General features: G+C 44.9%; 1 protein-coding gene across 4 annotated transcripts; it reads left to right on the top strand.

Moving 5' to 3' along the window:
* Positions 1–6,062: 6,062 nt before the first annotated feature.
* LOC543433 (carboxyl-terminal-processing peptidase 1, chloroplastic) lies at positions 6,063–18,837 on the top strand. Of its 4 annotated transcripts, none has more exons than XM_044493413.1 (13): positions 6,063–6,498; positions 6,649–6,768; positions 11,836–11,973; positions 13,015–13,119; positions 13,221–13,389; positions 13,739–13,815; positions 14,189–14,233; positions 16,839–16,922; positions 17,410–17,448; positions 17,525–17,587; positions 17,701–17,830; positions 17,919–18,007; positions 18,211–18,837. In XM_044493413.1, exons 1-12 carry the CDS (start codon positions 6,148–6,150, stop codon positions 17,972–17,974), a joined length of 1,377 nt encoding a protein of 458 aa, XP_044349348.1. In that variant the 5' UTR covers positions 6,063–6,147; the 3' UTR covers positions 17,975–18,007; positions 18,211–18,837. The 4 variants fall into 4 exon arrangements, with proteins under 4 accessions (XP_044349348.1, XP_044349346.1, XP_044349347.1 ...); XM_044493411.1 differs by having other exon boundaries at positions 18,514–18,837; XM_044493412.1 differs by having other exon boundaries at positions 17,919–17,975; positions 18,514–18,837.
* Positions 18,838–24,251: the final 5,414 nt, after the last annotated feature.

Consider the following 24,251-nt stretch of genomic DNA (forward strand, 5'->3'; position numbering starts at 1 on the left):
CAAAAAGGTTTTCGACAAGTTCAAAGTGTTGACTACAATGAGATTTTCTCAACTGTAGCGATGCTTAAGTTTGTCCGAATCATGTTAGCAATTGCCACATTTTATGAAATCTGGCAAATGGATGTCAAAACTGCATTCCCTAATGGTTTTCTTAAAGAAGAGTTGTATATGATGCAACCAGAAGGTTTTGTGAATCCTAAAGGTGCTAACAAAATGTGCAAGCTCCAGCGATCCATCTATGGACTGGTGCAAGCATCTTAGAGTTGGAATATACGCTTTGATAAGTTGATCAAAGCATATAGTTTTATACAGACTTGCGGTGAAGTCTGTATTTACAATAAAGTGAGTGGGAGCACTACCGCCTTTCTGATAAATATATGTGAGTAACATATTTTTGATCAGAAATGATGTAGAATTTTTCTGGAAAGCATAAGGAGTATTTGAAAGGAGTTCTTTAAAAGAAAGACCTCAGTAAAGCTACTTACATATTGAGCATCAAGATCTATTGAGATAGATCAAGACGCTTGATAAGTTTTTCAATAAGTACATACCTTGTCAAGATTTTGAAATAGTTCAAAATGGAACAGTCAAAGAAAAGAGTTATTGCATGTGTTGCAAAGGTGTGAAATTGAGTAAGACTCAAATCCCGACCATGACAGAAAATAGAAAAGAGAATGAAAGTCATTCCCTATGCCTCAGTCATAGGTTCTATAAAGTATGCTATGCTATGTACCAGACCTATTGTATACCTTGCTCTGAATTAGGCAAGGGAGTACAATAGTGATCTAGGAGTAGATCACTGGACATTGGTCAAGAATATCCTTAGTGAGGACTAAGGAAATGTTTCTCGATTATGGAGGTGATAAAAGAGCCCGTCGTAAAGAGTTACATCGGTGCAAGCTTTCACGCCGATCCAGATGACTCTAAGTCTCAATCTGGATACATATTGAAAGTGGGAGAAATTAGCTAGAGTAGCTCCGTGCAGAGCATTGTAGACATAGAATATTTGCAAAATACATACGACTCTGAATGTGACAGACCCGTTGACTAAGCTTCTGTCACGAGCAAAACATGATCACACCTTAGTACTCTTTGGGTGTTAATCACATAGCAATGTGAACTTGATATTGACTCTAGTAAACCTTTTGGGTGTTGGTCACATGGCGATGTGAACTATGGGTGTTAATCACATGCAGATGTGAACATTAGTGTTAAATCACATGGTGATGTGAACTAGATTATTGAATCTAGTGCAAGTGGGAGACTAAAGGAAATATGCCCTAGAGGCAATAATAAAGTTATTATTTATTTCCTTATATCATGATAAATGTTTATTATTCATGCTAGAATTGTATTAACCGGAAACATGATACATGTGTGAATACATATACAAATATATTGTCACTAGTATGCCTCTACTAGACTAGCTCATTAATCAAAGATGGTTATGTTTCCTAACCATAGACATGAGTTGTTATTTGATTAACGGGATCACATCATTAGTAGAATGATATGATTGACATGACCCATTCTGTTAGCTTAGCACTTGATCGTTTAGTATGTTGCTATTACTTTCTTCATGACTTATACATGTTCCTACACCTATGAGATTATGCAACTCCCGTTTATCGGAGGAACACTTTGTGTGCTACCAAACGTCACAACGTAACTGGGTGATTATAAAGGAGCTCTACAGGTGTCTCCAAAGGTACATGTTGAGTTGGCGTATTTCGAGATTAGGTTTTGTCACTTCGATTATCGGAGAGGTATCTCTAGGCCCTCTCGGTAATGCACATCACTATAAGCCTTGCAAGCAATGTAGCTAATGAGTTAGTTGCGAGATGATGCATTACATAATGAGTAAAGAGACTTGCCGGTAACGAGATTGAACTAGGTATTGAGATACGGACGATCGAATCTCGGGCAAGTAACATACCGATGACAAAGGGAACAACGTATGTTGTTATGCGGTTTGACTGATAAAGATCTGCGTAGAATATGTAGGAGCCAATATGAGCATCCAGGTTCCGCTATTGGTTATTAATCGGAAACGTGTCTCGATCATGTATACATAGTTCTCGAACCCGTAGGGTCCGCACGCTTAAGGTTTCGATGACAGTTATATTATGAGTTTATGAGTTTTTATGTACCGAAAGAGTTCGGAGTCCCGGATGAGATCGGGGACATGATGAGGAGTCTCGAAATGGTCGAGACGTAAAGATCGATATATTGGACGACTATATTCGGACACCGGAGGTGTTCCGGGTAGTTTCGGAGAAAACCGGAGTGCCGGAGGGGTTACCGGAACCCCCCGGGGAAGTATTGGGCCTTAGTGGGCTTTAGGGAAGAGAGAGGGCAGCAGTCCAGGAGGTGGTGCGCCCCCTCCCATGAGGGGTACGAATTGGACTAGGGGAGGGGGGCGCACCCCCCTTTCTTTCTCCTCTTTCCCTCTCTTTCCTTCCCCCTTCCCTCTTCCTAGTTGGACTAGGGAAGGGGAGTCCTACTCCTACTAGGAGGAGGACTTCCCCTCTCCTTGGTGCGCCCTCCTCCTTGGCCGGCCGCCTCCCCCTAGCTCCTTTATATACGGGGGCAAGGGGGCACCCCAAAGACACAACAATTGATCTCTTGATCTCTTAGCCGTGTGCGGTGCCCCCCTCCACCATAGTCCTCCTCGATAATATTGTAGCGGTGCTTAGGTGAAGCCCTGCGACGGTAGAACATCAAGATCGTCACCACGCCGTCGTGCTGACGGAACTCTTCTCCGACATTCTGCCGGATCGGAGTACGGAGATCGTCATCGAGCTGAACGTGTGCTAGAACTCGGAGGTGTCGTAGTTTCGTTGCTTGATCGATCGGGCCGTGAAGACGTACGACTACATCAACCGTGTTGTTCTAACGCTTCCGCTTTCGGTCTACGAGGGTACGTGGACAACACTCTCCCCTCTCGTTGCTATGCATCACCATTATCTTGCGTGTGCGTAGTTTTTTTTGAAATTACTACGTTACCCAACATTTTTCCCATAAATTATCTTTCTAGCGCCAGTAGAAGGGCCCCAACCGACCTTCGAGGAGGGCACGAGATACCTGCCGCACCAGGGGGTGCCCGGCGCGCCCTGGTGGGTTGTGGTCACCGTGGGCTCCCGTTTGCGTTGATTCCACCTCCCAAAAATCATAAATATTCCAAAATAATTCTTTGTAAATTTTTATCGCGTTTGGACTTCGTTTGATATGAATTTTATGTGAAACAAAAAACACGCAACAAATTGGAACTGGCACTGGGCACTGGATCAATATGTTAGTCCAAAAAAATCATATAAAATGTTGCCAAAAGTGTATCAGTAGGCCAGTGCGAGCGACCACCGTAGCGGCGTACACGACGCACGTGCGTATGGCCTGAGGCATCGTTTGGCAACCGATCCCGTCAGAGAGACGATGAAGATGCTGATGAAGTAGACATGCACGTTGTAGATGACGAACCGCGGCGAGCGACGCAAGCTGATTTAAGATTGGAAAACCAAAAAAGAACCGCCGATCAAGATGTCCAACGAGAGAGAAAATTCAGATCAAGAAATCGGAAAAAAGACTCTCTAGGGCAGCCGGTCAACACAACCGAAGAACGAACCCTAGGTACAGGTGAAGCGGCCCTCGGTGGCGATCATGGAGGTCGACCGCCCTGGGGCGGCGCGGTGCGGAAGCGGCGACGACGACTACAGTTGTTGATCGAGGTTAGGCTGGAACCATGTAGGAATGTATAGAGAGAGATTGGTGGAATCGATTGTTGTATTGCTTGAGCCTCGTGGGCGTATATATAGGAGTGGAGTACATGATCAACTTGAAGTACAAGACAAGTCAGAACAAATCCTAGTCTATCTCATATTTCCTAACTGATCATGATACTCAACAATGCTAAATCCAACGTTGTTACTTCTAGTTGTTCTATTGATTCCACTTGATTTTCTTAGCCAAGTTATTCACTTGAGCAAGAAAATAATTTATTTAAAGGGATCATAGAAAATGGTGTCTACAAGAGCCTTGTCGGGAGTAAGCAGTTTGATGAGATTGTTCGCAAGCAAGGATGCCAGCGGAAGAATTAAGGTGTTGGTTTTGAATGAAAGATCAATGTAATGGAGTTGAGTGGGAAGAAGATCAATACTCCAAGACGAAGTTTGTTCCTCAACAAAGGAAGTATGGCACTACTTCTTTCAAGGGGACACAAGCTCGAGATGATAAATAACGAAAACGTGGACATCCATATCGACCCCTATACTCACACGAATGATATTTGAGTGAACATTTGGTTATCATATGTTATTTCTTTTGCTTCGCGGTACTTTACAAAACCCGAGATGAGATATATCAGTATTCTCGTGAGACAAACTCATGCTCACTAATACCGGGCTCCTTGTTATCGGTTTTGTTCTCTTTTCTCCTTCTCGTGTTTCGGCCCCCCGTGATCAATTCGCGCCGTGTCTAGCCACACGATAATGGATGCTGTCACACCGAGAGGGCCCTAAGAATATCTCTCCATCGTTAGAGGAGCAAATCCCAGTCTCGAGCTATCTACTCCCTTGTCATACGTTTTCATGAGCCCGTAATTTCCTGTCATGATCATCCTATTACAGATGACGTTGGAACAACCCAAAGCGCATCGTCCTGTATGGAGTGGATACTCTCATGTTTTAAGGAATCATACATACGTTAACTCATGTGTTATGGGTTGTAGACATCGTATAACAAACACTATGAGTCAATTCAACATGAATGTTTTTCCAACACCGTGCTCTCAAATGTTACTGGCATTATGGTCATGCCCATGATTAGGAAAACAAAATCGTCAATCAACACTTTGAGCTAGTCCTAGAGGCAAGACTAGGAATCTTATTTTACCGTTTATGACTCTACACGTGCTCATGAATTTCCCTCCAAATCGCATATTCGAGAACCATAGCAGTTATAATATAGAATACAAATATTAACCATAAACCTGAAAATAAATAGTAACACAATTATTATTGCCTCAAGAGCATATTTCCAACACTGCATGGTTCCCAGTGATGAGCGAGATCAAGATTGCTCCCAAATGTTTTGCATCTTATCAAATTCACCACATCGGAAAGGACCAAAATCAGATGGCTCATGAGCTGACAGCTCATGCCAGATTAAGGGAAGATGAAATATTAATATCTTAATAACCAGCGTTCCTGAGGAGCTTCGAAACTTGTGTATTCTAAATATTCTCCTGCTCCTTCGGTAACTTTGTTACTCTTCCCCTCATAAAGAAAAGAAAAAGACAGGTAATCTATCTACCTATTAATACAATATGCTCTCTAACTTTGAAGCTTTGTCATTCGATTGAGGTGTTTAGTTTTGAATTTGGTTCACGAATTTAAATCGGTCAATGGTTTTGATTGAGATTATTTTGAATTTGATTCATGATTTTCATTCAATTGTGGTGTTTAATTTCAGATGTTTCATAATTTTAACTGGGTTAACGATCTTGACTGAGGTGTCCACATTTGGATTTCGTTCATGATTTCGACCCAGGTAATTATTTCTCAAATCAATCAATAACAACGAGCATACCAAAAAAGTATCAACAATCAACCTATTAAACACATGACTCCCGCGAACTCTCTCATCACCTGGCAAAAAAAAAGAAGAATTCGTCAACATGCGACACTGTAACACAAATACAGTACATGCGGCCGCACGTGTTGGAAGCTTTCCCACGTGTATCACCTTGTGGAAGGATCCACTCAAACACCGCATTATAAAAAACATAGCCCATCATCTTCTTCATGCGCCGAACCCAATATATCTCTTTATGAAATTCCAATAACACAAACGGCCCAGCAAAAATACACACATTTTTTTAGGAAGTGCACAAACCTTCTATTAGTACACAAAACCTAAACCTGATATATAAAAAAAGTAAAGCCTACAAATTTCACGAAAAGAAAGTTGAGAGAATCCCAAAATTCGTCTTCCACTACCTCCGCCGTGGCGGACTGTTCAACGGCCAGCCCCATCCCCACATCCGCTCCAAATCCCCACCCCCACCACTAAACCAAAAACCAAGTGTTTCCCCCCCTCTTTCACTCCCTCCCACCACGAAGCTTGTGGAGGTGGAGCCAGCACAGCACCGAAATGGTACCACTCTCCTACGCGCCACCGCTACCGCCGCCGCAGTCGCGACCGAACCCCAGCCCTAGCCACAAGCCCAAGCCCCAGCCGTGCGTGCTTCTCTTCCCCGCCGCCCTCCGCACGGCGGCCGCGGCGGCCGCCATCTCCTTCTCCCTCCTCGCGGGCAACGCCGCGGCTGTGGCGCCGGTGGAGCAGCCCCCGGAGATATGCCGCGGCCAGGACGACGGGAGGGAGGTGGAGGTGAAGGCCGAGGCGGTGACGAACGAGCAGCTCGTGGAGGAGGCGTGGGAGGTGGTCAACGAGGGCTTCCTCCCCGACGCCGGCAGCCGCCCGTGGTCACCGGAGCTGTGGATGGTAAATTTGTCTCGTGATGCGATTCTGTATCACTGTATTTGTTGGTTCACATTACTACAATAAAGTCTCAATGCACACTGTAGCTAGAAGCCCAGAACGCTCACTTCTATCATCAGTGATAGTGAATCTCTCAATTTTAATTTGATGCAGCAACGGAAGCAAGATATTCTTCAAGGCTCAATCAAATCCCGCTCTAGAGCCCACGACATCATCACGAAAATGCTAGCTAGCCTGGGTGATCCATATACAAGATTCCTGTCGTCCTCAGATGTAAGTTATTTATAAGTGGCACTGTTCTATGCCATTGATTTCAGCAAGCGAAACATGGCTCAAACTTGGATTGATGTTTATTGTTTCCCCAATCCACTAAGGTCATTACCTTTTGTCCTTCATGATCCACGTATCCATTTTACATCTTTTGTTAGATAATAATGACATAGAAGCTCTCCCCGGGCCATTTTGCATGTTACTAGCATGCCACGAGCACTTGAGTTCCATGATATCGTCAAGTACATGTGCGAAAGTTGATGTAAACTAGATCTACTGTTTCCTCTTGGATCTCAGGCAAAAAATATTTCATTTCTTTCTGCACTGGAAGTCATAGTGTCATGCATGCTGATCTTCAAAGAGTTCTCTAGATCAGCATGAGTTGGACTACACTTGAGAATACCATCTGACTTGGACTTCCACTCTCTGTTGTTGTTTTGTATGTTTGGTACATGGTACACACTCTGGCGGTCTGGCCTAACGAACCTACATCTGGAGACTGTAGCAATGCGATGCCATCTTTATTAGCTAGTACAGATCGGTTAGATACTAGGCTGTCCTAAGCATATATATATATATATATATGCCTGTACCTGCCCCTTGTAAACACAACGAAAAAGCAATTCAAATAAAAAGAAGCCAGGAGCGACACGCTCCTGTAGCTATCACCAAAATCAGTTTTCGTCTGTACTAGTTTACGTTCGCAAGTTTACGAGAGTTCCGTCGAGGGAGTCACCCCGTCGATCCAAGATCAAATCGATCCTGTGTAGTACAAGTCGCCGGCAAGTACAACCTAGCTAGCTACTATCAATTAAGCTGCCTGCTTGGTTGCTTGTTGAAGCTAGCTTGCACGTACAGGTTGCTCCTGGTTGATTTGTTCTAGCGTTCAAAAGCTAACAATTGGTATCAGAGCAAGTCAGCAACAAGTGGTGGCGGAACGGGCGGCGCCAATGTACAGGCGCATCGCAACATCCCCATCCAGTACCCGATGCTCACCGACGCCAACTACGGCGTGTGGGCGGTGAAGATGAAGATCATTCTCCGAACCCTTCGAGTGTGGGAGGCCATTACGGACGACGACGTCGACAAGGAGTGCGACGAAGGTGCCATGGCCGCCATAGCCCAGTCTGTGCCGGATTCCGTGCTGATGACATTGGCGGAGTTCGAGACAGCAAGAGAGGCGTGGAACGCACTCAAAGAGATGAGGATCGGAGAAGATCGCGTCACCAAGGCTCGGGCACAAGTGCTGAAGCGCCAATTTCACAAGTTGCAGATGGAGGAAACTGAATCGGTGAACGACTATGCCATGCGTCTGACTACATTGGTGGGAGAGATCCGCGCGCTTGGTGCAAAGCTCGAGGAGACCGAGATTGTGGAGAAGTTTTTCAGTTCGGTGACTGATAAATTCACGTACATCATTGGCACGCTCGAGCAGCTTTACGACATCGACGACATGACCATAACGGAGGCGATCGGACGCTTGCGGACATGGGAAGAGAATGCTCGTGGTTGTCGGAAAGGCAAAGGAGGAGGTGGTGACCAACTCATGTACTCGCGCACAGATTGGGAGTCCCCAAGTAGCAAAGGAAGGCACAACGTTGGCGAAGGCTCAAGCAACGCGAAGCGCGGCGGACAAACCAGAAAAGGCAAAGGAAAAGGCAAGCCACAAGGTCGTGGTAAGGCAAACCGATCTAAAGAGTGGAAGCCAAGGAACTTGGATATGTCTGAGGTCAAGTGCTATAACTGCAACGAGATGGGTCACTTTGCGAAGGATTGTCCGGAGCCTAACAAGCGGGAGATCAAGGCAAATTTGGCGAAGCAGGAAGACGAACGTCCAGGTCTTCTGATGGCCGAAGTTTGTGATCTCGTCCAAACGGCGGTTGTGAAACTAAACCGGAAGGTGCTACTTCATGAGAAAAAAGTAACACCAAAGTTATCCGGAAACCAGAACATGTCATGGTATCTAGACATGGGTGCCAGTAACCACATGACGGGGTGCAAGGAGAAGTTCCTCGAGCTGGAATATGATGTTCCAGGCTCGGTCAAGTTCGGTGATGGTTCAAATGTGGAGATTTGCGGGCAAGGCTCTGTCCTCTTCGAGGGTCTCACAGGAGAACATGGCATACTCACCGGAGTGTACTACATCCCAAGGCTTCGCAACAACATCATCTCTATCGGGAAACTTGACGAGAATGGATGCAAGGTGAATATCGAGAACGGAGTGATGACGATCTTCGACAACCTCCGAAACGTGCTAGTGCGTGTGAATCGCACGCGGAACAGGCTCTATATTCTCAACCTTGATCAATCTCAACCGGAGTGTTGGCTCGCCAAGAGTGATGATGATTCATGGTTATGGCATGCTAGATTTGGACACGTTAACTTCTACGCCTTGAAGAAGATGTCGAAGATGGAGATGGTATCTGGGATGCCGTTTATCGACCATGTTGATCGAGTATGTGATGGGTGCTTGGTTGGAAAACAGCACCGCAGGCCATTCCCTGCTCAGTCTACCTATCGTGCAAGTGATGCACTCGAGCTGCTCCATGGTGATCTATGTGGCCCTATCACCCCAGCAACTCACGGAGGAAAGAAGTACTTCTTCCTTGTGGTAGATGACTACTCGAGATATATGTGGGTCGTTCTCCTACGATCTAAAGATGAGGCGTTTGAAGCGTTCAAGAAGCTGAAGGCTGCAACGGAGATGGAACACAAGCTGAAGGTTCGCGCTCTACGGACAGATCGTGGCGGAGAGTTTACGTCGAACGAGTTCAATGACTACTGCGAGAAGATTGGCATAAAGAGGTTCCTGACGGCACCTTATACGCCACAGCAGAACGGGGTTGTTGAAAGGCGCAATCGAACCGTCGTTGACATGGCGAGAAGTTTACTCAAGAGCAAGAACTTGCCGGGGACTTTTTGGGGAGAAGCTCTCTCGACGGCGGTCTATCTTCTCAATCGGGCTCCAATGAAGGCGGTGATCGGCAAGACTCCGTATGAAGCAATTTACGGACGAAAGCCGAATGTGTCTCATCTACGGACGTTTGAGTGTGTGGCGCATGTGAAGACGGCGGAGCCGCATCTCTCAAAGCTTGCCGATCGCAGCACCAAGATGGTGTTCATCGGATACGAGAGGAGTTTCGGCACCAAGGCATACCGCTTCTACATCCACGAACCAAGCGTCTACGGATTTCACGCGACGTTGTGTTTGAAGAAAACCAAGCGTGGAATTGGAGCGCAGCAGCCGACGATGCTCCAAACGGTAACATATTCATTGTTGAATTTCCAACTGATGAAGATGCAAGGGAGGATGTCCAGGTGGTTGGCAAGACACTCAACCAAGGTGACCGCAATGGCAGTGATCACCATGGTGCCGACACCAACGACGACGTGCATGGGTCGCAAGGTGATAGCAACAACGACGCGCAAGACACGGGTAGAGATCTCGGCGACGACATCGACAACGAGGCGCATAGTGATGATGACAATCAAGATGATGGTCACGATCACGACGACTACGCTGACGACGCGGATGCCAACGACCCGGCATCTACCACGCCCGAGACTCAACGGTCTTCCTCAAGTGCATCGACGCCGTCACAATTTGTGTCACCCCCTTCGCAAGCCACGACGGATTCTTCCGGGCCTCGTCGCTACAAGCCCCTCAAGAAAGTCTACAAGTATGCAAAGCCAGTTACACTCGAGTACTCCGATTTGTGTTTACTCGGAGTTAAGGAGCCGGCGAACTTCGTAGAGGCGAGCAAAAGTTCAAGTTGGATGCACGCCATGGATGAGGAGATGAAGGCGATCGAGAGCAATGGCACGTGGACTTTGGTAACCCGACCTCCGAACCAAAAGGCCATAGGTTTGAAGTGGGTTTACAAGTTGAAGAAGGACACGAAGGGTGCCATTGTGAAGCACAAGGCAAGACTCGTCGCAAAGGGCTACGTACAACGTCAAGGAGTTGACTATGAGGAGGTGTTTGCACCGGTTGCTCGAATCGAGACGGTGAGAGTGCTCCTAGCTTTGGCAGCACAAGAGGATTGGAAGGTTCATCATATGGATGTGAAATCCGCTTTCCTCAACGGCGACCTCAAAGAAGAAGTGTACGTGGAACTACCCCTCGGCTACGAGAAGAAAGGCGAAGAACGGAAAGTTTACAAGCTCAAGAAGGCACTTTACGGGCTGAAGCAAGCGCCAAGAGCTTGGAACGCAAAGTTAGACCGAAGTTTGGTCTTGCTCGGGTTCAAGATATGTCCCCTCGATGATCCAAATGACAGTCTATCAAGCACCGAAGAACAAGTGAAGGTTAAAGACGTGACCAAGGAGGAGCGCTGGCGTCAAGCTACAGACGAGCCGACGACAGCAAAGACGGTCCCTGAAATGCTACGAGGAACGACGAAAGGAATGCCAACAGTAAAGCATACAAGCAGTCATCGCATTTGGGATCCAGGCCGTAGCGAGGACGTCATGTTTAAGGGGGTGAATATTGGGATTAAACCCGACGTCCGAGTACACGTCTGTGTACGTGTCCGAGTAGTACAACATATAGGATACCGAGTAGGATTGGTATTAGCTAGTATAGATCGGTTAGATACTAGGCTGTCCTACGCATATATATATGCCTGTACCTGCCCCTTGTAAACACAACGAAAAAGCAATTCAAATAAAAAGAAGCCAGGAGAGACACGCTCCTGTAGCTATCACCAAAATCAGTTTTCGTCTGTACTAGTTTACGTTCGCAAGTTTACGGGAGTTCCGTCGAGAGAGTCGCCCCGTCGATCCAAGATCAAATCGATCCTGTGTAGTACAAGTCGCCGGCGAGTACAACCTAGCTAGCTACTATCAATTAAGTTGCCTGCTTGGTTGCTTGTTGAAGCTAGCTTGCACGTACAGGTTGCTCCTGGTTGATTTGTTCTAGCGTTCAAAAGCTAACAATCTTGTGCTCTTTTTCTCCTTTGCTTTCATAGTGTTGTAATACAAAACTCTTGCTTGAATGTTTTTACTAATTGCTGATCTTTGATTGATTTTATTTGGTAATTTTGCATATGTTCAATCAATCTGCTAAAGTTCTCAAAGATGTCAAAGTATGACATGACTGGTATTGGGTTGAACTTACGAGAGATTCCTGATGACAATGGTTCTTTAAGATTGGTGGTATTAGGACTGATACTAGATGGGCCTGCTCACTCTGCTGGTGTTAGACAGGTATCAACTGCTAAGCATTTAGGCTTTTTAATTGATAGTTTGCTTTGCTTTTCTATGGGAATCTTGCTTATACCACAATGTTTTCAAACCGACCATGTTCCGGTTTCTGGTATGTACTTCTTGTACAAAGTTATCTTAGCAGATAGTCAAACTGCATGACCAGTTACATATGGGCAGCATTTGACTATATACTCCCAATTTAAGAATCAAGATGCTGAAATAATGTTGGCTCATGTCTCTGCTTATACCTTATGGAGTAACTAGATCAGTAATGCTTTTTTTTTGTCTTGAAAAGGATGACTAAAGCTTTTAATCTTTTTTGCATGGATTAACCGAACCCTTTCTATTTCATATTTTGTGCTAAGCGCTTCACTATAGAACATAGTATTCTCAGCTTTAGCTTTTTTTATTTCATTCCTAAAAATTGAACGTGTTAAGATATTTGAACAAATGGCAAGTTCTATTTTGACTTTTCTCATTCTCAACATACTAAAGGCATCATTTTTTTAGGGGAAAGCAGCATTTATTTCGGAAAATACACTTTTGGTAATTATTATCAGAGAACACTGTTATTTTAGGCATAGCCGGTCCCAAGCCCGGGTAAAGGAGGAGGGTTGTGATAGGCTTGGCGAGCCAACGTAAAAACTAGCCAGTCCCATAGGTATGAAACCCATTTGAGCGAGAATAGTACTAGGATGGGTGACCTCCTAGGAAGTCCTCGTGAAAGGGTTTCATATCTAAGGGTTGTGATAGGCTTGGCGAGCCAACGTAAAAACTAGCCAGTCTTTTGGGTATGAAACCCATTTGGGCGAGAGTAGTACTAGGATGGGTGACCTCCTGGGAAGTCCTCGTGAAAGGGTTTCATATCTAGCCTACCCCAACTTGTTTGGGATAAAAGGCTTCGTGGATGCATTATCAGAGAACACTGTTATTTTACTGTTGATTGCTGGGAGCCTAGGATTATCCCATGACCTAGTTGGGTATGAAGTTAGATCATATACACACATCACCTAATCCTTCCGGGTCATTTATCTTTATCAGGGTGATGAGCTTATGTCTGTCAATGGTATCGATGTAAGAGGTAAATCTGCATTTGACGTGTCATCGATGCTGCAAGGCCCAAAGGAAACTTTTGTTACAATTAAGGTTTTGAACAATCTTATGAACACTATTAAGAGTCTGTCTGGCATCTCTTTGTGTCCCTTATTTTCAAACTATCTTACTCTTTTTTATAATATTATATATAGGTTAAGCATGGCAACTGTGGTCCTGTTGAGTCAATGAAAGTGCAAAGACAGATGGCTGCTCGCACTCCAATTTTCTATCGTTTGGAGAAAAGAGACAATGAGAATTCATCTGTCGGATATATTCACATTAAAGAGTTCAATGCAGTGGCCAAAAAAGATTTGGTCAGCGGTGTGTTGCTGGTTTGTTCACCCTATCCTCTGTCATTTCTAAATCTGTGCCATTTTTTGTATAACTATGTTTTGCAAATTGCTATCTAGTGTCTAACTCTAGTGAGCTGATTTGCATACATCTAAATATTTAAATTCTTATCCAAATTGAGAACATAACGACAGTTTATAATACTCCCTCCCTTTTTTGCAAACTGAATGTACACGATTGATTGTTTCTGCTCTTTTAGTACCTTTGGCTTGCATGTGATTCTGTTGATACTACAATAATCTTAGTTGTAGTCTTTTAGATATCATTGTTGTTGATTTACAGCAAGATTTGTCCTTTTAACGTTACCTGTCTCTTGCAGCACTGAAACGTCTACAGAATTCAGGTGCCTCCTATTTTGTTTTGGACCTGAGGGACAATCTTGGTGGACTAGTGCAAGTATGCCATTTTTTTCTTTTTCAAATTACGCCCACGCTTCCTAAAGTAGATGTCATTCTAGGATTATGAGCAATATCTAAAGGCATGTATACAAAAGGCTATATTACCGCCCTTCATTAGGTCACTTCTCGCTCTCGGATGGTGTATAGGAACCAAAATTTGAATGCTAGAATGTCCTATCTTTAATCTGCTAGAAGCCCGGAATTAAATTGTGTTTGGTAGGGTATTCTCTTCTTATTGAGGCTCTTGAGTTATTGTGAATTTCTTGAAATAGTTTGAGGCTCGTCACATAGGTTCAGAAATGAACTGCCAAGATATCATCTTTTTTCGATGGGTTATGCTTACACGGTCTGATGTTATGTTTATCTTGAAGGCTGGAATAGAGATTGCAAAGCTCTTCTTGAACAAAGGAGACACGGTATGGAACTTTACTTCTTTATTTTTAACTTGTGCTTTCTTTTCTGCAATCATTACAAAATTGGTGCATATGTTTTATTTTCATGTCAAAATGGTGCTAGATCATTGGTTATGGCTTTAACAGCTTTGCTTTTACCCACATGACTAGTCAAAGTAAATTCTGTTGGGGATTTTCTGAAATAAAGGGAAAGTAGAGGAAATTTTGGAGTGAACTGGATTTTCCTATGTATGCCTGGAATGAATGAATGCTTAGGATTGCTTTGAAGTTCCTATGGAATGACCCATTATAGAGGAAATTTGGGTAAAAACAACGGCCCGCTTGGGACTTTGGAAATATTAGAAGCGGGATTAGGAGAAACACAATAATTGCTCCCTCCGTCCCATAATATAAGAAAGTTTTTGACACTACACTAGTGTTAAAAACGTTCTTATATTATGGGACGGAGGGAGTAGATGTCAATTCTACTGGGTTCCTAGAGGAAATGAAGACACAGAAATGTACAAGATAGCTATTTGGATGCTCTACATGCATTCTTTACAGTAATATCATTTTTGTTACAGAGAGAAGATGAACCATGGCTAGGTTTTGAGATCTTATGGGTTTCAACTTTAGCCTACCCCAACTTGTTTGGGATTGAAAGGCTTTGTTGTTGTTGTAGAGAGAAGATGTGTGAGAAAGAGCAGTCATGCTTTAAAATGGGGCTTGAGCTGAGCTCATATTAACTATCCTCCAATATGTTGAAGAGAGGAAGGGTTTCCATTGTAGTTCGTTGGTCCATTCCGACATTCCAAAGGCTGTTATGGAAAGAAAAAAAAATCCACTCTCCAGATTCTTGTATGCTTTGGAACAGCCATTTGAAACCGTTCATTTGGTTTTGTTTCCCATAGGATTTCACTATTCCTGCGGTTTCCTTGGTCTGGTGTTCTCCAATTCAAGTATTCTGAAGCTGGCCTTAAAATCTTATGGAACTTTTGTGTCCATTTGAATACAAGCTTACTTTCCATGAAATAGTAACTCAGGAATCTTCTATATCTAAATAGCTAGCCCCCACTAACATATTTCTCCCAACATGCAAGCATGCTACCTCATCATTCAATATGCAAGGGAAAAGGCCCTCCTCAACATGCAAACATGCATGCATGGAAATTCCATTCTATAATGCTATTTACATTTAATTCTTATATTAGTTTAAAAATTACTATTTAAAATATTCATTTTCCATATAGCCAAAACCTCATTGAAATATTGCAAAACAGTCCGGCAACAACGTGCAGGGCATCATCTAGTTAAGTACAATGCATGTGCCAGATGCTTTAATCTTGGTTGGGACATGGTCATGGAAGCAACTGATCGTGCTAGTTTTTCGTTGATGTTGACTAATGATTTGAAATTCTAAACTAATTCCGCAGTTCAAAATATATTAACAACATGAAGAGGTTGTTACCATCACCACCGCCACCGTGATTCATATTTTCAATTAATAAAAATCATGCGCTCATTTAGCAGCGTGTGGTTTTGTTGGGTTACTAGTTTTAATTTTGATGTTTGTATCGTGCATACAAGGGAAAATGCATATATTCTACCGGTGGGAGGAATTGAATGGTGTCATTTGGCCCATGAACCAGCCATTTTTACATAGCAATCAGTAGCTACCAGTACACCAGTTAAATAGTGATCACCGCTGGTTTAGGTCCTGATGTTTTTCCGCTGGTCACCAGCCTAACTGTAATGCAGGCTCTCTATGGAAAAAAAATCTCATTCTTGAGCAGTTGGTAACATTTATCTGTTGAAGTGTATATATGGATTGCCTGGCGCTTTCCATCAGTTCGGACTTTTGGTTGTGTTGGCTAGCGCATGAATCTTAACATGCTATCAGAGTCCAAGGTCTTGAGTTCAAGTCCTGGCTTTGCGATTTATCCAAAAATTGTTGATGCCCCCTTTGTGTCCATGTATAGGTGTATATATGGATTGCCTGGTTCATGAAGCTTAACATAGTATCAGAGCCCAAGGTCTTGAGTTCAAGTACTGGCTTTCGCAATTTATCCAAAAATTGATACATCCGTATCTAGAAAAATTAAGACAAGTTGGGACGGAAGTAATACCTGCTAATCTTAACAGACCAATAGTTAGTTAAAAAGCCAATGCATATGGGCTTCTAGTTAGTAGTTACCTGTTAGAGTACGTAATGGGCCTAATGGCCTGGGCTGGTGGTATAGCCCGTTAGTCTTAGGGTTAATTAGAGATAAGGGTCGCTTGCTTAGTAAGCCTTGCTTGGGAGTCAAGTAAGCCTCTCTAAATAAAGAGAGGAGATGTATCAATCGAATCAAGCAAGAATTAAGAAGGAAATCCCTTCCCTCTTGCCCGGCCGTGGGCAAAAGGCTCCCGGCCGGCCCTCTCGCGCCCTCCTTCTAGCAGCGCCATAACATTACCATTCTTCATATGCTTTCGATAAAGACTGTTAAAAGTCAAAAAGTCTTTCTTTACATAGTAGTAAGTTTGAGAGCGTCATGTATTGAATTGCTTAAAGCATTTCTATTTATAGTTTCATGTTCTTAACTAAACTTTGGTAGTGAAACATAAATGCCCTTAACGGATTGTTTTTCAGGTCATTTATACTACTGGCCGGGATCGTCAAGTCCAAAATACAATTGTTGCTGACAGTGGACCTTTGGTTACAACTCCTGTGATGGTATGTTTTAATGATGGTGATGTACCTATTTCGAAATGCTTCAAGAGTTAGTAGTACAAAGATATCTCAAGCAGATACACTTCTCCACTGTTTTGTTGAACCGTGTAAGTGTGAATACAGCATTTACCCACACATTCCTCGGTCCTTACCACATTAAAGTTGTTAAGCAGCTTCAGCTGGCTAATTCAATGTTAACACTTTCCTATAATAAACTTGACAATGTGAGTATCCTTGAGTTACAGATTATTTCCTGATTTAACTGTGTCCATACTTCATGGGTCTTCTTACTTCACACTTTTAATCAGATCAATACTATAAATAAATGGTTTATTGCAGATTCAGTTTTATGTTGTAGCAAGTCCCCTAGTTAACTTGTTGCTTACAGAAATTTAGTAGGTCATGCCATATAGGAGTATTTATTATGGTGCAGTCAGATCTCCAGACTCATTTGTATCTCACTTGTCCATCCGCACCTTATGACACACAGGTACTGGTGAACAATAGGACAGCGAGTGCCAGCGAAATAGTAAGTAATTTTTTTCTCACTGGTAGTATAAAAGATCATAGTAGTAGGATCTCACCAAGTTAAGGATAATTTATAGGTTGCTTCAGCACTTCATGACAATTGCAAAGCCGTTCTTGTTGGCGAAAGGACTTTTGGCAAGGTTTAAAGTTTGAACCACCTGAAATAGCAGATCATATGTCAATCCCTGCTGTGACCAACAGGCTTATAGTATGCCCGTTCTCATATGTAACTCAAGTGTCTATGATATTGCAGGGCTTAATCCAGTCTGTATTTGAACTTCATGATGGTTCTGGTATTGTCGTCACAGTTGGCAAATATGTCACGCCAAATCACAAAGACATCAATGGAGATGGAATAGAACCAGACTACCGCCGTCTTCCTGGTGCTGTTCACGTTCACCAGATTTTCATTTTGTTACACCTGACATGCAACGTACTTTACTACTTCGGCTGAATGTACTTTTGTGACAGATCTCAATGAAGCCAGAGATTATCTTATGCGTTGCCAAAGCAAGAAATTAAATTGAGGTGAAGTGCTTCATTACAAAGCTTCTTACGCAGTAAGAAAAACTATTTATCCTTGCATATTTAGCTCTTCATGCTATAATAAAGAAAAACGATGCACTTGACTGTTCGTAGCAATATGCTAATCCAGCTGGTCTGAGTTTGACTGCTTGCACTATTTCACATCAGTACTTGTAATTTTATATCTCAATTAGTTTCACAAAACATTGTCTAAAATATTTTCATGGGTAAATCATAGGGATTCACACACTGGCTATTCATAAGTTTTGGAGCCACATGTGCTCACACTGGCCTTGCACTGCGCAGAAATACTGGCCTGGCCTATGATTCTCCACTTGGTGTTTATGATATGTTTCCATCTCATAAAATGTCTCTTTTGACTTGCAAGCTACTGAGTATGGACCTAATGGTCAAATGTACTCCCTCCGTAAACTAATATAAGAGCATTTAGATCAGTATTTTAGTTATCTAAACGCTCTTATATTAGTTTACTGAGGGAGTAGCTAGCTGTCATAATACTTGGAATTTCTCTCCTTTGCAGGCAACACGTTAGAAGTATGGAACGGAGGTTATGCCCGGGAGAATTGTACAGCGAAGAATGAACTCTCCCTGGTGAGGCGAGACCGCAAGCTCTACATCGAAGCATTAATGTAGGCTTCTGCAGAAATCAGAGTGAGCATGTCCTTGCATTCTCACCGGTTCCGCAGCTCGGTAGAGAAAGGAAAGGAGAGAGCCCTTGGATTGCATTGGCTTCTGCTGAATATACCCAGCACCAGTATGTAAATAACCTGTGATCCGTGTGCAACCAGTGGCATTCGTTATATAAAGAAGTCCAACAGTAGCTCTAATCCAAGCATTTTGCCAAGACAACACTATCTTAGAGCAACGGTAGCAGATCCCCCAAAAAGGCAGCCTCCGAAATCGTTTTGGAGTGCACTCTAAATTTTACAGGACACATTTGAAGTATGGAGAAACAAAAAACTAGTCCTGTGGGCTGTGGCAATCTTGGACACACGCATCAGGCATGGCAACAAGATTCTAGTTGGGCGGTACCTCTGGACAAATACATTCCCATGTTACAAACTTCTTTGCCTTGAGGATAAGGCGCAACTCAAGATGATGATAGTCTATCATGTCTCAAACTCATCTGAAGATTCACTTCTACCTGAAGAAACACAACACTAGCATTGAGTGGAACAAAATGCTCCAGAGAATGAGCGACTGAGACGAGCCAAGGCGACTTAAGTGAAAGATGTGCGGCTTTACATTCTTTTGCTGACACCCTTTTCCCGGAACATCAACGTTTACTTCTAGCTATGCAGGCTCTAGTTACCATTGTAATATCTCTTTTCCCTACTTAGAGCATTACTAGTAGAGCCCTCAAACCCCTGAAAATAACCGCTTTTTTACAGTTTTCGCCGAAAAAACGCCGTAGACTAGAACCTCTAAACCCTCAAACCCGTAAAAAAATTTAGAGGTCCAACCCTCGAACGACTTTGCAATCTGTAGAAGTAGGGGTTGAGGGGAAAATCTCCCCCCAACCCGCACTCCTCGTCGCACTCCTCCTCATCGCGCGGGAGCCAACCGCTCCTTCTCCGCTCCCGCCGCCTCCCGCCGCGCCGGCCATGGAAGGCCCCAGCGTCGCCAAGCCCCCGCCCGCCGCTCCCGCCCCGCTCGCCCCGGCGCCCGCCCCCGCCCCCGCCCCCGCCCCCGCCCAACCGACCGTCGCCGACGTGGTGGCGGCGACCCACGTCGGGGCGAAGCGGCGGCGGGCGGGCCTCGCGGCGCCTCCTCCCGCCTCCCAGCCTCCCGCCCCGGCCCCCGTCTCCGCCCCGGCGCCTGCCCCCGCCACGGCCCCGGCGCCCGCCCCCAAGAAGAGCCGGCTGAAGGCGGCCGGCCGTGGGCCTCGAGGGGCCGCCAAGGTCGTCGGCTCGTCCCCGGCCGTGAAGAAGCCGCGGAAGAAGCCCGCCGCCGCGGCCGTGGCCCCGCCCGCCACCGTCGCCGAACCTCCTCCCGCCGCGCACGAGGTGCTCGAGGAAATGGCAACCCCATCCTCGTTCATGGACCTCCTCCAAAACGCGGAGGTGGACCCAAGAAGTCGGCAATGCTAAGGATGGACGATAGTGAAGATGAGGAGGAGAGGAACGTGGGCAAGCCCGAGGGAAACAAGAAGGGCAAGCTAAGGGTGAAGATGGAAGAAGAGGCGTCAAGCCTAAGGGAGAAGATGGACCACATGATGAAGGCAAGAAAGGAATTGACAACGAAGACATTGGAGACGAAGCTTCTTATCACCGAGAAGAAGAAAGAGGTCAAGCTTGCACAAGTTGAAGCAAAGCGTGAAAAAGCAAAGCGCAAGGCCAAGTTGGAGGAGAGGATGATCAAGCTCAAAGAGGCAAAGGTATGGAAAGAACTCATGGTGGAAGAGAAAGAGCACATGATGATGTCCAAAAAGGACATGGATCAAGACCAATTGCAATGGTGGAAGGACTACAAGGAGGACATCGCGGAGAGGAAGAGGATGTTCCGTGTTGCGTCCTCTACTTTTCGAGGTGACACTCCGATGAGTAGTTGTGGTGATGGCGGTGTGTACGACTCCACCGGTGCCGATGGAGATGCTTGATGGAGCCCGCTTGTGGTCTAGGAGATGGCGCCGAGGTGCAACTTTTGGTGATGGTGCCGATGAGAGGAGGAAGATGATGATTTTGTGATGTAAACTATTAAACCATGCATCAATGATTGTCATTTGGTAGTTTGTTTGGAAGTTGATTGTGTTCTTGTTGTCATAAATTGTGAGTTCTCAAATGATAGATTTAAAGATTGGGGTTGAGGCAAAGACTAGAACCCTCAAATCCAACCCTTAAAGCAGCTTACGGGTTGGGTTTGAGGGTTCTAGTATTTGCCCCTATTTTTCAACCCTTAAAAGTGTCAAAAAGTGGCACTTCTCAACCCTTAAAAGTGCTTTAAGGATTTGAGGGTTTGAGGGTTCTACTAGTAATGCTCTTAGAGCATTACTAGTAGAGCCCTCAAATCCTCAAACCCTTAAAAATAACTGCTTTTTTACAGTTTTTGTCGAAAAAAAGCCGTAGACTAGAACCCCTTAACCCTCAAACCCTCAAAAAATTTTAAAGGTCCAACCCTCAAACCCTCTCCCAATCCTCAAAAGTAAGGGCTGGGGAGCAAAACCTACCCCAACCCTCATTTGGCGGTTATCCTCGTGCGGGAGGGAAAAATCCTCCCAACTCCCGCGCCCACGCCCGCGACCGCCGCTGCTAGTCGCCCCAATCGCCGGTGGCCACCCCGTCGACCTCCCGCGCGCAACGACAACGTCGTTCATGAGGAATATTCCGTTATAAGGGTTGGGTTTGAGGGTTCTAATCTTTGCCCCTGTTTTTCAACCTGTAAAAGTGCACAAAAAGATCATTTTTGGATCCTTAAAACGCTAGTGAAGGTTTGAGGGTTTGAGAGTTCTACTAGTAATGCTCTTAGCTCTTTAGCAGAACTCATGGCATCTTCAATGCTATCACCTAAAACGAACATGGTATTTGTCCGCGGATGCATCTCGACGAGTCCGTGGCATAGTGCACCTCCTTTGTTGTCTATATTGTCGTCATCATTGGAGCAGTACAATGATATGGCATCCAACGCTAGACATAAACGTCCGCCTGCAATACAAAACACATTCAGATGAAATTCATGCAAACATGATAGAATTCATTTAAGTTCGGACATAAATTTACGTAAAATGGCCAACGACACCTCCTTCGTCATCCATGTCGTCGTCGTCATCATCGGAGAGGTACAGTGATATGGCATCCAACGCTAGACATAAATGTCCGCCCGCAATACAAACACATTCGGATGAAGTTTATGCAAACACGACAAAATTAATTTAAGTTCGGACATAATTACATAAAACAGATTTCGTCCGTTCAACCAAAATCTTAAAAAAAAACTAAACTATCATATAGCGCAAGGTGACCTTGTACGTGTGGCCCGCGACACCTCCTTCGCCGTCCATGTTGTCGTCATCGTGAGAGCGGCCCCCCTAGCGGCAGAAGAGCGCATGTGCACGGGAGACCGGCTGCTACCTGCCGCTCGTGGAGGAGTCACCAATGCCGACCCTGGCTAGGATGCCCTGGGCTTGCACCTGCCGTCGGCGACGAAGGTGTCACTGAGCGACCACCCCTCGCCGATCTTCCCATCGACACGGCATAGCCGATGCGCAGAAGTCTTCGCGGTGGTCACCGTTGTAAGCCCAGGCCTCCGCGAGAGACCCATACCGGCGCCGATTGGATTTCGCAAACGCCCAGCGGCACCTTATCTGGTCCAACGTCACACTTTGACAACAATATCTAAGATGAATAGCAACTGAACCGTACATTTAAATACGAAATCGTTGGATGTTCAACAATCTTTTTAAATTCATTGATCCCAAATGCAAATGAACAGTGTGTTCGTGCCAAAGACCTTGATATTTAGAGTCTTAAAAGCGGCATCCATCTGAAACTTCCTCTCCTCGAGCTTAAACCTCTTCTTGGCACATGCTTTTTAATAGCTATGCCATTGAGCTACATTGAAAAATGCATCAACGTGGTCAACAAGTTACAACATTAAGCAAACTAATGAAATGACCAACACATAGAGCAACAAGAAGCAAAACTTATAAGCTCACGAGTGACATGTCTCTTAGCCACTTTCTTTTCACTTGTGCAATCACACCGCAATACTTGTTGATGGCCTTTTGAATGGTGTACCATTGATGGAGTAGCGATTGCATCGCAATCATGGATCACTTCCATGTTGTAGGGTGTGTAGTTATTTTGCTCGTTGAACCAAACATGCACACTTTGCAAAAATGTTACGTTTCGCTTCATGCCTTGAAACTCCACACTGTCGACCACGCCTCACATAATAATTCATTCTCCTTCGCCGAGTATACAACCATTGTGTGTTTCCTTTAAAGTCAACAACAACAACAACGCCAAAAAATCCCGCTATGGTTTGGCCAAACACCTGATGAGCATGGCGTGCGCCATGGATGATAGTGGCAGGGGCGGATTGTACCTGGCCTTTGGCAGGAATGGCGATGTAAACAAAGGCGGGCATGCGTTGGCTGGAGCGGCAGAGGTCCTGGGTTCGGCAAGGCATGAGTGGAGGTGGTCTCCGAGTGTGCGGATACAAAGCACGTAGGAGAGATGGAGCAGGGAAAGGGGCTACAGGCAGGGTATTTTGGTGCTGTGATGTCCAAGTCTGATGTGACGGATGTCCAAACTCCATTGAACTTTTTCAGGGTTGGTGTCGGCTCTTGCCAGGTTTGGTGTTGGTTTGCGGAATTTTAGACGTCCGGACTCCCCCAACCCTTCCCAGGTCAAACCCTTTCGATGACTGTCGATGGATGGCAAAAGAATGTTCCAACCGTTATACCCAAACATTTGCATATGATTTGATTCCCCAAAGGAGATTTCCGATCCCGATATTTACGTGTGTTTTGGTGATCTGAGTTGAGTTGGAGAGATGCCCTGACACAAGGTAATACTAGTGATATGCCCCCTCCAAAAGAAAAACAGCAGTAATAGTCTGGACCATAAACGACCATAAATTCCCAAAGCGAGTTGAGCTGACGGTGAAACACCATGGAGCTGGCCCAAAAAATACCATGATCAAACATAACAAAGTCGAAAACGTCGCGTTTCGACCCTAACAGAATGCCACCCGAATGACCAGAGGAGGGAAGAAAATTCCAATCAAAGCGATCAGCCCACGCAATAGAAGAAAGTTCGTGGGGAGAGAAGGAATGTTTGAAGGTTTCAACCAAACCAATCAAGTCTATATTATCACCCCTGACAATATCTTTAATTTGGTCCCAGCGCTCGAGCCCCGAAACCTCTGCTATTCCAGAAAAGGGCTCTCATTTGTAAGACAGATTCTTAATGCGTAAGCTCGACCTGCAGGGTGCCAAGCAGGTTTTAGCACGTTTTGAGACACCCTTCTTCACATAAATCTGCGGGGCAACATCGCTAGCAGGGCCCCCCTCCTCCATAACCCCAGCCACAACTGGGGGGGGGGCAGGAGGAGCCGCGGCGGCCTCTTTAGCCTTGGCCAAAGCCGCCTGAGCCACCTCATTGGCCCTAATAAGAGCAATCAGAGAAGAGGGAGATCCAAAATTATGATCAAGAGAGATACCAGAATCCGCGAGAACCTTAGTCAAATGCTCATCCGAGTAAGAAGGCAATACAAGCCTAGTAGGTGAAGAGATGTTCTGAACCGACGGGGAAGGGG

The sequence above is a fragment of the Triticum aestivum genome, chromosome 3B (assembly GCF_018294505.1).
Source record: "Triticum aestivum cultivar Chinese Spring chromosome 3B, IWGSC CS RefSeq v2.1, whole genome shotgun sequence".
In the NCBI taxonomy this organism is placed as follows: Eukaryota; Viridiplantae; Streptophyta; class Magnoliopsida; order Poales; family Poaceae; genus Triticum; species Triticum aestivum.

Coding starts and splice junctions, on each gene's coding strand:
- LOC543433 (XM_044493413.1), top strand. CDS start 6,148: ATGGTACCACTCTCCTACGCGCCACCGCTACCGCCGCCGCAGTCGCGA. Junction 13,120..13,220: donor AAACTTTTGTTACAATTAAG/GTTTTGAACAAT, acceptor TATTATATATAG/GTTAAGCATGGCAACTGTGG. Junction 17,588..17,700: donor GCGAAAGGACTTTTGGCAAG/GTTTAAAGTTTG, acceptor ATGATATTGCAG/GGCTTAATCCAGTCTGTATT.